At 42.8% G+C, this 14,555-nt stretch overlaps 1 protein-coding gene and 1 long non-coding RNA gene across 5 annotated transcripts in view; one reads left to right on the top strand and one right to left on the bottom strand.

The window, feature by feature from the left end:
• The window catches only part of LOC142823758 (uncharacterized), a 67,679-nt gene that overhangs the window by 16,303 nt on the left and 36,821 nt on the right, over positions 1-14,555 (bottom strand). Inside the window, exons 4-6 of one of the 4 annotated variants that reach the window (XR_012898893.1) lie at positions 6,498-7,188; positions 3,641-3,792; positions 3,138-3,231 (exon numbers count right to left, since the gene is read on the bottom strand). This is a non-coding gene — a long non-coding RNA (uncharacterized LOC142823758). Of the gene's footprint in view, positions 1-3,136; positions 3,232-3,640; positions 3,793-6,497; positions 7,189-14,555 lie in introns of those variants that run through there. The other 3 variants (XR_012898895.1, XR_012898894.1, XR_012898896.1) reach the window with 3 other exon arrangements.
• Positions 1-14,555, top strand: part of CLCN4 (chloride voltage-gated channel 4) — a 42,518-nt gene that overhangs the window by 21,738 nt on the left and 6,225 nt on the right. Inside the window, exons 8-9 of the mRNA XM_014572063.3 lie at positions 4,448-4,634; positions 8,726-9,124. Coding sequence (XP_014427549.2) covers positions 4,448-4,634; positions 8,726-9,124 — 586 coding nt within the window. The remainder of the gene's footprint in view (positions 1-4,447; positions 4,635-8,725; positions 9,125-14,555) is intronic.

Genomic DNA, 14,555 nt, shown 5'->3' with positions numbered 1-14,555 from the left:
ACAGATACCTTCCCACCAACAGCACAAGAAGAAGAACTCCACATGGACTCCTCCTGAGGGCTGAAATGACAGTCTGGACCTCTACATAGAATGCTTCCGCCGACGTGCACAGGCAGAAATTGTGGTAAAACAGCATCGCTTGCCTGGTAACCTCAGTCGTGCAGAACGCAATGCCATCCACAGCCTCCGGAACAACTCTGACATTATAATCAAAGAGGCTGACAAAGGAGGTGCTGTTGTCATCATGAACAGGCCTGACTACCTAAAGGAGGCTGCCAGACAACTCTCCAATACCAAATTCTACAGGCCTCTTTCCTCAGATCCCACTAAGGAATACACTAAGCAACTGCACCATCTGCTCAGGACACTCCCTAAACAAACACAGGAACAAATCGACACACCCTTAGAGCCCTGACCAGGGTTGTTCTATCTATTACCCAAGATCCACAAACCTGGAAATCCCGGACGCCCCATCCTCTCGGGCATTGGCACTCTCACTGAAGGACTGTCTGGCTATGTGGACTCTCTGCTCAGACCCTACGCCACCAGCACTCCCAGTTACCTTCGTGACACTACGGATTTCCTGAGAAAACTACAATGCATAGGTGATCTTCCAGAAAACCCCATCCTAGCCACCATGGATGTAGAGGCTCTCTACACAAACATCCCACATGCAGATGGAGTACAAGCTGTCAGGAACAGTATTCCTGATGATGCCACGGCACAACTGGTGGCTGAACTCTGTGAATTTATCCTCACACACAACTATTTCAGATTTGGTGACAACATATACCTCCAGACCAGTGGCACTGCTATGGGCACCCGCAAGGCCCCACAATACGCCAACATTTTTATGGCTGACCTGGAACAACGCTTCCTCAGCTCTCGTCCACTTACACCCCTTCTCTACCTATGCTATATTGATGACATCTTCATCATCTGGACCCATGGGAAGGAGACTCTGGAAGAATTTTACCATGATTTCAACAGCTTCCACCCCACCATCAACCTCAGCATGGACCAATCTACACGGGAGGTCCATTTCCTGGACACCACGATACAAATAAGTGACGGTCATATCAATACCACCCTATACCGAAAACCTACCGACCGTTATACTTACCTGCATGCCTCCAGTTTCCATCCCAGACACACCACACGATCCATTGTTTACAGCCAAGCACTGAGGTACAACCGCATATGCTCCAACCCCTCAGACAGAGACCTACACCTACAAGATCTTCAACAAGCATTCTGTAAACTGCGATACCCACACGAGAAAGTGAGGAGACAGATCGACAGAGCCAGACGTGTACCCAGAAGCCTCCTGCTACGGGACAAGCCCAAGAAAGAAACCAACAGAACACCACTGGCCATCACCTACAGTCCCCAGCTAAAACCTCTCCAACGCATCATTAGTGATCTACAACCCATCCTGGACAATGATCCCTCACTTTCACAGGCCTTGGGAGGTAGGCCGGTCCTTGCCCACAGACAACCCGCCAACCTGAAGCATATTCTCACCAGCAACTACACACCGCACCATAATAACTAGAACTCAGGAACCAATCCTTGCAACAAACCTCGGTGCCAACTCTGCCCACATATATACACCAGCAACACCATCACAGGACCTAACCAGATCAGCCATACTGTCACTGGTACATTCTCCTGCACATCTACCAATGTAATATATGCCATCATGTGCCAACAATGCCCCACTGCTATATACATCGGCCAAACTGGACAGTCCCTATGTAAAAGAATCAATGGACACAAATCTGATATTAGGAATGGCAACATACAAAAACCTGTAGGGGAACACTTCAATCTTCCTGAACACACAATTGCAGATCTAAAAGTAGCCATCCTGCAGCAAAAAAACTTCAGGACCAGACTTCAAAGAGAAACTGCTGAGCTACAGTTCATCTTTAAGTTTGACACAATCAACTCTGGATTAAACAAAGACTGAATGGCTCGCTAACTACAAAAGCAGCTTCTGCTCTCTTGGAATTCACACCTCCAGATCTGCTGCTAGAAATGGGCCTCATCCTCCTTGATTGGTTCCACCTCGTCATCTCCAGCCTGATCCTGGCCTGCATATTTATACCTGCCTCTGGAAATTTCCACTACATGCATCTGACGAAGTGGGTCTTTGCCCACGAAAGCTTATGCTCCTACGCTTCAGTTAGTCTATAAGGTGCCACAGGACTCCTCGTCACTTTTGAAGAAACAAACTGTGTCCCTGATAGCTGACCTGTCAGGCTAGGCAGGCACACACACAGACCTCCTGTTACCTTCCAGGACACAAGAATCAAATCATAACCTTAAAAAAGGTGATTTTATTAACAAAACAAAGAGGAATACTTGATAAAACATATTTGGAAGCTAAGTGTTGCAGCAACTGAGAAGAACAAATTAAAACACAGAGAAAAAATTGTATCTTTGTCACAGCTCAGGTATGGTGAATGGGGGAGGAAAGGCACATGGAATTCACAGAGAACTTTAACCAAACAGCCAAACCAAAGAAAAATACCCTGATCATGACTAAATATACATTTTCCCTTTATTTATTCACAAATCCTTCATGATCTAGTTCACTTCCATGCCCCGAATTCTTTGGAGGCATGGTAGTCCTGTCTGGGTTTAAATCATTGTCTTTCTCCCAGCTCCTGGCTTAAAGCTCCACAAAGAGAAAATGCAGCAGGTATATATTTACAATTTAAATGTCAACACTGTATCCCATTGGTGATTCTGTCTCCCTGCCAACAACACCCTTAGCTACCTGAGTTCAACCCTTTAGTCACCAAGTGTGGGCCAGCACTCCTCCTCTCCACAGATAATGATGCCTTCCAGTGTTAAAGTCCCAAAGTAGGATGTGGCTGAGGTTGATCTTAGCACAAAGTTATCATTGTGGCTGTAATTTTTGTTGTGAGACTGAGGCGGTGGTGCAATGAAGTTTGAGAACACCTGGCATGGAGAGAGGATTTCAGCCTCCAAGCTTCAGCGCTTTTCTTCGGCTCTTACTTCATGTTCAGAATTTTTAAGTGGCTGACAAACAAGTCTTCCCCACCAATAACTCTCCCTCCTGCTTGAAAGACATGCTTGATATTTTACAGAAAAATTACTTAACCAACCTTGAGTGATGGATTCTCTCCTTTTCTGTAGTATTGTTTAGTGGGTTGTGACTTGATGTACACCAGACAGCAAGGCAATGGCTTGTAACGCTTACTGGAAGATATATAGCAAGTTGAGATGAAGGAATGAGCTACCTCATTTCACCTATGAGCATCAGATTCCTCATTTCAATTTTATACTGTTTGATGTTTAATTTAAAATCCAATCTTGATTACACTGACATTTAATAAAGTAAATAAAGGTAAACAGTAGCAATGCCCATGTTGTAGAGGTTGATGTCTAGATGTTATTTTCAGTTAAGCCTCTACTTTTCAAACTTATGGCACACACAAAAGCTTCACCTTCAGAACAGGCGACATTAAAAATCATGCAGTGTGAGAATTTTGAATTAAAGAAAGATTGCTCATATTAATATTGAGAAATAAAGTTGGCATGAATTCAGAAACTCTAACTAGGTCAAATAGATAAGCATGTATTAAAATTATATACACTTTTTAAATACCTATATAATTAGAAACAATGAGCAGTCCTGTGGCACCTTAGAGACTAACAAGTTTATTATGTCTTGAGCATTCATAGATAAAATCCTCTTCATCAGATGAGTTGGAGTTGTAATACAGAATCCAGGATGCATATAACAGCAAAAGCAGTTACCTGTCAATTATAGAACCATTATTAATGAAGCTAATTAAGTCAGGCAGGATGTGCCTCATTCATAGCAGTTGATGTGAATGTTCAGGAAAGTTAAAATGTTCCTCTACAGGTGTGTTACCATGCCTGATGTCTGATTTATGTCCATTAGTCCTTTGTCACAGAGACTGTCCAGTTTGGCCAATATATACAGCAGATGGGCATTGCTGGCACTTGATGGCATACATCACATTTGTGGATGTGCAAGGTGTATGAGCCCCTGAAGTTGTGTCTTATGGTTAAGTCCTGTGATGATGTTGCTTATATAGACATGTGGACAGAGTTGGCAACAGGTTTGTTGCAGAGGTAGGTTCCTGGATGAGTGTACCTGTGGTGTGGTGTGTGGCTGCCGGTAAGTAAGTATTTGCTTTAGGTTGGGGGGGCTGCCTGCAGGCAAGATTTGGCCTGTTTGCCAAGGTCTGAGACTGAGGAGTCATTTTCCAGGATAGGCTGTAGATTGTCAAAGATCTACAGCCACACACCACACATACACTCATCCAGGAAACTACCCCTAAAACAAACCTCCAATAAGGGATATTAATGCTCTAGTGTCATATGTCTTAAATACATAACTGAAACCTTTTGGTCTAAACTCTCACTTCTTTGTATTTCATTTCAGATCCCTTCAGGCCTTTTTATTCCTAGCATGGCTGTGGGAGCCATGGCTGGTAGAATGGTTGGAATTGGAGTGGAGCAGCTGGCCTACCATCACCATGACTGGATCATCTTCAGGAACTGGTGCAGACCAGGAGCAGATTGTGTTACCCCAGGGCTTTATGCTATGGTGGGAGCTGCAGCATGTCTAGGTACTGTGTGTGTGTGTGTGTGTGTGTGTGTGTGTGTGTGTGTGTGTGTGTGTGTGCGCGCGCGCATACATGCACATGCTACAAGATGATTTCCAGATGTACTGTGGGTTTGTTAAATGGTTAAGAGAATTTCATGCTCATGGAAGCATGCAAAATTGCCACTCTGACAATCCTGGAAACAAATTATATGACCAAGCCACAGCACAGGCAGTAGCACTGAACTCTTCCTTCCATTGCTCCTATCAATATTCTTTAAACATAGTTTAGGGAAGAGGGGGTTGTCACTGCCCACTTAAACTTAGTCCTCTCTCTTGGATCAGCCAAAAGGAACATCAGTTGGAAACAATGGGTGGGTGGGAAGACAATTATTAAAAAAAAAAGATTTTTTTATACGAAGTGGAGGAAAAGGGAATCCCTCCCAAGAGGCTTGCTGATTTTTGATGGCTGTGATTTCCCCTGTATTGAACTGGAATTACTCACTGATATAAAATATTCCACTATTCAGCCAAGGGAAACAATCATTGGTCACTACCAATTTTGCCCAATTTGAAATCATTGCTCTAGAACTGAAAGGTCTGTAACCCATTACCAATCACGCAGGATATATTCAGTCTTTCATCTCGGATTATAGGTCAAAGCCTGGTTCCTTTGAATTCAAGGAGAATTTTGCTATTGACTTCAATTGGACTGCCACTCAGTCCTAAATGCTAATTGGTAAAGCAAGACCATGGATATAAACTAAATCTCATATATCCAATGTCTAATTGTAGATGGAAAGGAAATGTGAAAATATCAACCCCAAGCATATTATTTCTTCTCTCATTTTTTACCTGACCTCTATCTTACATAATTTCCACTGCCACTTGGTATTTGGACTATGCAGTAACGCTCGGATATATATCACAGAGTTAAGCCTTGTCTACAACAAAACCTTCTTGTGCAGATATATCCCGTACAAGAAAAGAGTGCTTTTGCTGATACAGCTTATGCTAGTACTGTGAACAAAACAAGCTATTTGGCAAAAAGACTCCCGTTCCAGTTAAATTATCTGTCTCACTAGGGTTTTTCCTGGCATGGATATGTCATTTAGGGCAGTGGTTCTTACACTTCAGTCTGATTCACCGCTCGAGCTCAGACCACCCCCACTTCCACCCTCTAGTCCCACAGCAAGGAGCCCACACTGGTGCTTCAGCATTATGCTCTCTTACCCCTCCTCCCTGACCTCCCACAAGGCTGGAGCACCAGTGCTGGCTTCCCTGGGGAGATGGGAGGGATATAGGGAAAAAGTCCTGAGCCTCCCCGCCAGGTTTGGCTCATGGGGAAGAAGCAGAGCCAGAAGTCGCTTTCCGCACTGCCACTCTCCCTCGCTCTCCCCTGTCTTGGGAAACAGCAGCACATGGACGCGCTTCCTGGAAGCTTTCCCCTACTGCTCCCATTGGCCAGAATTGCAGCCAGTGGGAGCCATGGGAGGCTGTGCCTGTGACACAATGCCTGGGAATGGCATGGACCACAAAAGAAAGTAAGTGTCCACCATTCCTCTCAGGTTCAGATCCTGCACCCCTACCAACCACCTCCTGCTGAGACCCCACACTCAGCCCGCTCCTGTACCTTCCCTCTCCCAGCCAGACATCCTACCCCCAGCCTGCTCCTGTACCCTCCCCCCAGCCAGACATTCTACCCCCAGCCTGCTCCTATACCCTGCCCCTGGTCAGACACCCTTCCCCAAGGCCACTCCTGCACCCTTCTTCCTGGCCAGATACCCTACCCTCACCCTGTTCCTGAACCCACCCTTTCTTCTGCACATTGAACCCCTCATTTTTGTCCCTACCCCAGAGCCTAGGAGGGTCCACAAAATCATCTTACCCCCATAAATCCGGCCCATGGGAAGCCCTGAACTTCAGTCCTCCCTGTCCTTCCCCCTTGCCTCGTGCAGCTGGAGCACCAGAAGAGTGAGGTATCTCAGTTGGGGGACCACATCAGTGAGGGTTGGAGGGTTTTGGAGGGGTGTTTTTGCTTCTCATTTGTGTGGTCCCCAGCTGATTTTTCTGTGGGTCAGTGGTTCTCAATCCAAAAAAGGTTCCCCACCTCTGCTATAAATAAAGAAGACACAGGAACCTTTTTGTGTTGGACATATATTAATATTTTACTTTATTTAAAATGAAGTTTGAAAAATTAACATGAGAAAGTTAAAGCACTTAGTCTGTTAAAATAATTTAATATTTCCTTTCTTACTAGTTAAATTAAACTGTGCTCCCTAGCTGCAGCACTAGCAAAGTGGTTTGGGCATAATTATGTTCTTAATGGCGAGTTTCCATTAGGAACTGGTGATCTATGGAAAAGTTTGCACAGAGCCAGGTGGGCCACGGGCCAAAAAGTTTGAGAACCACTTATTTAGGGCATGATTTTTCACACCCCCAGCAAACATACCTATGCCAGCAAATTTTAAGTGTAGTCCAGACCTTAGTGTAATTCAGTAGGCTTCCAATGAAAGCTGTACTCCGGGAATCACTAGCAGATAAGTAGGATCATTTCTGATGCCGGTCATGGTAGGAACCTAATGTCAGAAACAGTTGTCCTTTAATATTTTTTCTTCAGCATTTCAAAGCAGAGTGTATCAGTGTAGACATTTCAATTTCAATTCCATATTACAGAAAAGTTATTTATTGTGCATCCATTACCAGGCAATCATATTCTGAGTTTACATGTCACAAATGGCTATGTAATAATTGTAACTACATAGTGTTACTCATGCTGTTATATTAAAAAACCCCAACTTTTAATAACCTATTTTCCTATTTCTCTAATCTGAACAATGGCACTGTATTTTGAGATCTAAGAATATCAAATTATCACAGTTATCTTTCTGACACAGGAGAAACACACACAGTTGTTATGAAGTGATTATGTGATTCTTTATATTCCACAAGACAAACTTCACCAGTAAACAGTTTGCTTATAAAATGACACAAAGAAACCACACTAGAGTGTGCTGATTCTAGAACTGATCTATATACTGAGGGCATGACAGCAAAGCTACAAAAACACATTTCATGGGAGCTGCTTACGATATGACAAGCAATTTACAGAGCCTCAGCAAGGAGTATGCTATGCTTAACACAGTTCACTTAATGTTTTCTTTTCTTGGAGTGTAATCTTTAATCAAGTATGTGTTCAAGTTAAACCTTCAACATGCTCATAAATAAAGAAGTCAGTAATGAGATTAAATGTCTGCAGTAGTTATGCCTGCACTTGAGCACTGATTTTTCCCCCAAATATGGGCCGAGTAGTTTAGATTGATCCCAGTTGAGGTTTGAGATGTCATGTATCAAGTATAGTTCAGATGTGTGTGTATTTTTGCTGTTGTGTCAGATTATAAAATCATGACTGGTGTGGAAAAAGTGAATAAGGAAAAGTTATTTACTTATTCTCATAAGAACTAGGGGTCTCCAAATGAAATTTATAGGCAGCGGGTTTAAAATAAACAAAAGGATGTTTTCCTTCACTCAGCACACAGTCAGCCTCTGGAAATCCTTGCCAGAGGATGAGGTGAAGGTAGGACTTTAACAGGGTTCCAAAAAAAGCTAGATAGATTCATGGCAGTTACGTCCATCAATGGCTATTAGTGAGAATGGGTAGGAATGGTGTCCCTAACCTCTGTTTGTCTGGAAATGGGTGACAGGAGAGGGATCATGTGAGGATTACCTGTTATGTTCCCTCCCTCTGGAGCACCTGGCATTGGCCACTGTTGGCAGACAGGATACTGGGCTCGATAAACCATTGCTGAGACCCAGTATAACCATTCTTATGTTCTTATTTAAATAATTAAATCTTCAAGCATGCAGGTACTAGAGTCTGTAATTATCTGCTTTTCACATGCTAATAAACTTGGGTTGAGCATGTTATGGTAACCTTATCTATTCTAAATACAGCACATGAAATGGAAATCCGTATCTTCAGTAAACACACAGTGAGGGGTTTAAATAAGTCCATGTCTTTATGAATATAAGCTACTGGAAAGCCAGAAGAGTTGATAAATATATAGGTTTTTGTTGTTTTTTTAGGTGGAACCTGAATGATCTTTTTCTTGGCAGGTGGAGTTACCAGAATGACTGTCTCTCTGGTGGTTATTATGTTTGAGTTAACTGGAGGCTTGGAGTATATTGTACCTCTAATGGCTGCAGCTGTGACCAGCAAGTGGGTAGCAGATGCCTTTGGGAAAGAAGGGATCTATGAGGCACACATCCACTTGAATGGTTACCCCTTTCTGGATGTTAAGGACGAGTTCACACACCGAACCCTAGCAACAGATGTCATGAGACCTAGGCGTGGTGAGCCTCCACTCTCCGTCTTGACACAGGACAGTATGACAGTGGAAGATGTGGAGACATTAATCAAAGAGACCGATTACAATGGCTTTCCGGTGGTGGTTTCCAAAGACTCAGAGCGTCTCATTGGTTTTGCACAGAGACGGGAACTGATTCTTGCAATAAGTGAGTAAAGAGTACAATTTAGAGTGTAATGAGAATGTAACAAGTATTAGTGATACTGTAAAGCATGAAGGAATAAGAGCAAAACTGAATGTTTACTCCAAAAGATATGGAAGGCTGTTTCTACTGTTCTTTACAGGAATCATGCCAAGCAGCTTCCCTGTTATAACACATGCTGAAGTAAATCTGAGGGAATTCTGTTGAAGACATTGAAGTTGAACCAGTTTCAAACTGGTGAAAGCAAAGTCATACCATGGCCATCTCTAGTCTCCAAGTAAACTTCTTGTCCCTGTCAGCAGTAAAAGTCCAGAGATAGCTGTGAACCCCCGCTGCTACATAATGTGCAAAGTGCTGGTGCCACACTGTGTTACTTTCTGTTAGCACATCATAATTATGCTAATTTGCAAGCATTTAAATCTTGCAGACCTTGGTGGCCTGAAAGACCAGTGGTATAATTTTCATATGAGTACGGGAGAGGGAGCCCCTGAATTCTTTGGAAAATAAAATCTATAAGTAGAAAACAGCAGCTATTTTAGTGGCAGGCCTTCTTGCTTACAGGGACTTTTTCCACAAATCAAGAATTGCTCTGTAACCCAGGTACTCTTGCCTCATTTTAAGCTGTTCTACCTACAAAGACCTTCCCTAGCTCTACAAAGGGGAGTAAATGTTGCAATGCTGAGCTTTGTAATACAGATTGGACCTCCCTGGTCGAGCTCCCTTGGGACCTGTGAAGACCAGAACAGGGAATTTGCCGGATCAGGTGATGTCAGGGCTTTGGCTCTCCTGAGGCTCCCCTCTTGGCCACTGTCTGGCCAGTGCACTGCCCCCAGCCTGCTGGCAGGTCCTCTGGCCCCACTCTGGCAGCGGAGCTCTGCTTCCAGCCAGCAGGGATCCCTGCCCCCAAGTCACCAGCTGTACTCCAGCTTCTGGCCGGGCTCCCTGCCTCCAGGCCATGACTTGTTACTGTCAGCTTCTATTATTTACGTTTTTTATTTCCCCTGTCCAAAACTAATAATTGCCCCTGCCTTGATTCCCCCCCTACCCTGAACCCCTCAACCCTTCCTTCATTCCAGCATCCTCCACTCCCTGCCCTGAGCCCCCCCAACCCTCCCAGTCCCTTGCCCTAACTCGTGCACCCCTCACCCCCTTCACTGAGCCCCTAACTCCAGCATCCCCAACCCCTGTACTGAGCCCCCACCAAACCCTGTGCCCTCAGCCCCCTGCCCTCACTCCAGCACCCTCCACCCCCTGCCCTAAGCCCTCCAACCCCTCCAGCCCCCTGTTGTCACTCAAACAGCCTCCACTCCCTTCCCTGAGACCCAACCCTTCAAGCCCCCTCCCCTGATTTCCAAACCTTGTGCTGTCAGCTCTCTCTCCTGCTCTCCCTCCAGCACCTTCCACCCCCTGCCATGAGCCCCCCCCAACCCTCACATCACCCTGCCCTCACTCCTGCACCCCCACCTCCTTTTTATTCTAGAAAAAGACAGATAAACTGCCACAAGCTACCAACGAGCTCTACCTATTGTTTGGATCACTTTCCTTCTTTTATTAATAAAAACTTATTTTTCCTTCGTTTTTGAAAAATATAATAATTTAACTAAAGCATGTATATTTTTCTTTTTTTTCCTACACAAACCCCAAAATCCATTACTTCACTTACAGACCTGAGCAACTATGGTATATATGTTAGTATTATATATATATATATATATATACAGGCAGTCCCCGGGTTACATGGATCCAACTTACATCGGATCCCTACTTACAAACGGGGTGAGGCAACCCCGCACTAGCTGCTTCTCCCCAGCAGACCAGGAAGACACGAAGCTAGCGCCCCCCCCTCAGCAGACCAGGGAGACGCAGAGCGGCTTTTCTCATCAGACACCTCAGCTTGAGAATTAAGGACTGAGGGAAGTGAGGTGTGGGAGAATAAAACTGAGCTCTGGAGAAATGTTTGGCTAGAGTTTCCCCTACAATATGTACCAGTTCCGACTTACATACAAATTCAACTTAAAAACAAACCTACAGTCCCTATCTTGTACGTAACCCGGGGACTGCCTGTATATTAAGCACAAAGGATGGAAAAACTCTTTGTGCCTACTTGCAATTCACTTCATCATTGTAGGTTTAACAGAGTGCCAGAAACTCAAAAGTTATTGGATTCATGGAGCAGATGAGAGAAAAGAATTCTGGAGCCCATTTTCTAGCTATAATACATATTGCAGCCTACCTGTAAGCTACAAATATGTTTGTTTTTAGCTACATGATCAAGAGGTGGGTGGTTTAAATGGTTTGTGAACTCAGGCTAGTTTTGTGATGATCAAAAATAGGAAAGTGCAAACATCTAACAGAGAGGCACCTGGCTCATCTAACTGTAAAAGACAGCCAAGTAGTTTAAGGCAACCTGCTTTTTTGAATAGCCTCAACTCAATTGGCTCATCTCCACCTTTCTCTTCCCTACCAAAAACATCACAAGGAAGAAATCCTCAAAGTAATATTTTCAGTAATACGACAATTGTTCAATCTTACAGGATAATTAAGCCACCAACTGTGAAAGTGTCCCTTTAAATCTTAGTTTTACCTTCAGTCTGTCACTTTCTCTCACCCATACGAAAGATGCATCATACAGCAGTCTCAGAAGCAGCGGTGAAAGTAATTTAAAATGTCTTACAGGTACTGTCCTATTGCAACTCAGGTCCCTGGCAGCTCTTTAAATAGCTCCCTGCTGGCTTCTGCCACAGCTCAGCGGTCTCTTGCCGGAGCTGCTCATCAAAGCGCACCTGCTTACTTTCATCTCTGCTCAGAAGAGCAAAATACACCAATGTCTGAGAGTTGATGAAATATATAAAGGCCAAACATGGCACATTTTATAAACTACATGGAGTTTGCATTTTATGTCATTTTCTTTCTAACTATTCTTAAGGTGCTCCCCACCTCCAACTCCCTAAATTCCCTTGTGAGCCTTTGAAAATACAAATGGGATGCACTGGGCCTGAACCTTGTCTGTCTAATAATCTTGTGTTGTCATGCAGTAGGTGTACAGCGAGTTGCCATGCGGAATTGAGGGCCTGTTACACGAATGTAACACCAATATCAGTGACAAGAAAAGCTGTAAACGGACACAAACAAGGCCTGTTAATTTAAAAGTAGCGAGATCAGAAATCTTCTGAAATGGGTATAAAAAGAGAATTATACTTTTTGATGAGGCTAAATGGCAAGAAGGCTGGCTTGTTTGCAGGGAGGCATATAGATGTGTGGTCCTAATTCTAAGCTTTTTATTACTAGTGCAGAGTTAATTAAATATTTAAGCTGTTACACATTTTTCTACTGAAATACTTTCCACTCAGAAAATGGTTTCTCTGAAATCCAGATTTTCCGTGTGTGATTTACAGGCAGTGCTAATTAAAATCTCTTTTAATTGGCCTGGAGCAGAATAAAAAATCAAAAATCCAAGAACATTTCTTCATAGATAAGCTTTCCTAAATCATTCAGGATTTGTTGGCTATACATGATTGTTATTCCTCCCATTTCTGCTGAGGGCGGGCAGTAGTGCGAAATAACAGCAGCTATTTGCCTGATTCTTGATCTCATATTACACCACTTTTGCAATAAACTGGCCCTCATGTTAATTTTTATAATATATGGTGATTTTATACAATTTAATGTGTGCCTTTTATAAATCAAAATCATAATTTAAATTGTATAGCTCAAAAGTATTCTATTCTATTCTATTCTATTCATGCCCTGCACCATGTTTAAGAGGAATCTTCCAGCAGGGCATTAGGTTATATCACAAGTATCATGTGTCTTGTTTCCTTATTTATCTCTTCCTTGGGATTTAACTTCAACCAGATGTTCTTTTGTCTATTAATTGATTTCTGCCAAGTACTGAGCTAATTTCATGACAGTATGAAGGATAGATAGAGCTGTGTGTCATTTGCATGCTGTTGGCATTTGAGCATGTGATGTCTTACCAATTTTTCTAGGTTGCATGTGAATAAGGCTGGTGAGAGAACTGAGCCTCCATATGAGGATTCTGATGGGAGAGAGCATTAGTTCCTTTCCCTGCATTTTGAGACGGTTCCAGTAGAGAGGACTCCAACCATATTAGTACAGTCCCCTGGACCTCCCTCAGGCAGTAACTCATTAGTTACATCTATGGCCACCTCCTAATACACATTTAAATACTACCGATCTTGTCCACAGTTAGGGCAAAAGTTATCTTTCACATCATGTCAGATACAATAAGTTAACTCATTTTATTGTGGAACACAGGTCTCCAATGTAACTACACTCTGAAGAAACAGTACTTTTCTTGTGGTAGCAAAAAATGAGAGGGGCAAATGGAGGTCCGTTTAGCTAAGGAGACAAATGCACATTTTCAATATAAAAATGATTGATTGCAAAACACTGATTTTGTATTAACTATGGCGAGGCATGACTAGCTATCACATCAGACTTAATACCATGTTAACTCAAACAGGGAAACTAACATGTTGGTTAACCAGTGTACTTTTCCATTACAGAGAAACCTGCGGTATGGGATCTAGGAGCTACCTAGGTTAACCAAGTTGGGATTTGAAACTCATCTTGGAAACTTAGATGTAAAAGGCCATTTCCATATCTAGTAGGACTAATTCTCCCTCTAAATCTGACAGGAGTCATCTGCTGTGGATTACTCTGGTTCAGTGGAGCCAAGAAATATAGTTGCCCTTCCTTGGGGGCTGTTTTGCTCTTTGGGCTAAATGATAGTTGTTTTGCACACTTATTGACCAAAACATATCTGTAGTAATTACTGTATTTTATCACTTCTATAATTTCCAAAAGCATATGCCCTATGAATACATTTCACCCTATTTATGGTGCCACTGAATTTGGACCAATGTTAATTTATCATTTGCAAAAGTACTGTGTCTAGAGACACACATTTTACTTTCAGGAGTAAAATAATGGCATTGACTTATCAGTGTTTTCCAGTGTCATTGTCATTTTGTGGGGAATAGTACTCTTGGAAAAATAGTAACCAAAATGTTGCCTTTTTCTTCCAATGTAGGTAAAGGAGGGGAAATAATGAGTTGGCTTATTCATGGTTCTTTAGTTGAGGAACATTTCTTGACCTGAGTCAGACTAAATGAACCACCCTTTAGCTAGATGATGTAAACCATAGCATAATATGTCCAATATCTTTGCAGGCACATTCACTTTTGAAAGTGAGATGTATAAAGCAAGACAAGAAGATACATGATTAGCATCATTCCAGTAAATTGCAATGGTATGTGTAATATATGGGATAAGAAGGTTGAAAGTCACATGACACAGTGACATTAGGTGTGAACTGAAGCCGTTTTGATTCCAGTGATATTATGACAAAATGATCTTTCAGAGAAAAATAATATAGCAGGAATGTGTTGGAAATCATTACTGTCTGCACATT

Source organism: Pelodiscus sinensis, chromosome 1 (assembly GCF_049634645.1).
Source record: "Pelodiscus sinensis isolate JC-2024 chromosome 1, ASM4963464v1, whole genome shotgun sequence".
NCBI lineage: Eukaryota > Metazoa > Chordata > Testudines > Trionychidae > Pelodiscus > Pelodiscus sinensis.
Note: the sequence above shows the minus strand (reverse complement) of the source record. Positions and strands in the feature narration are given on the sequence as shown.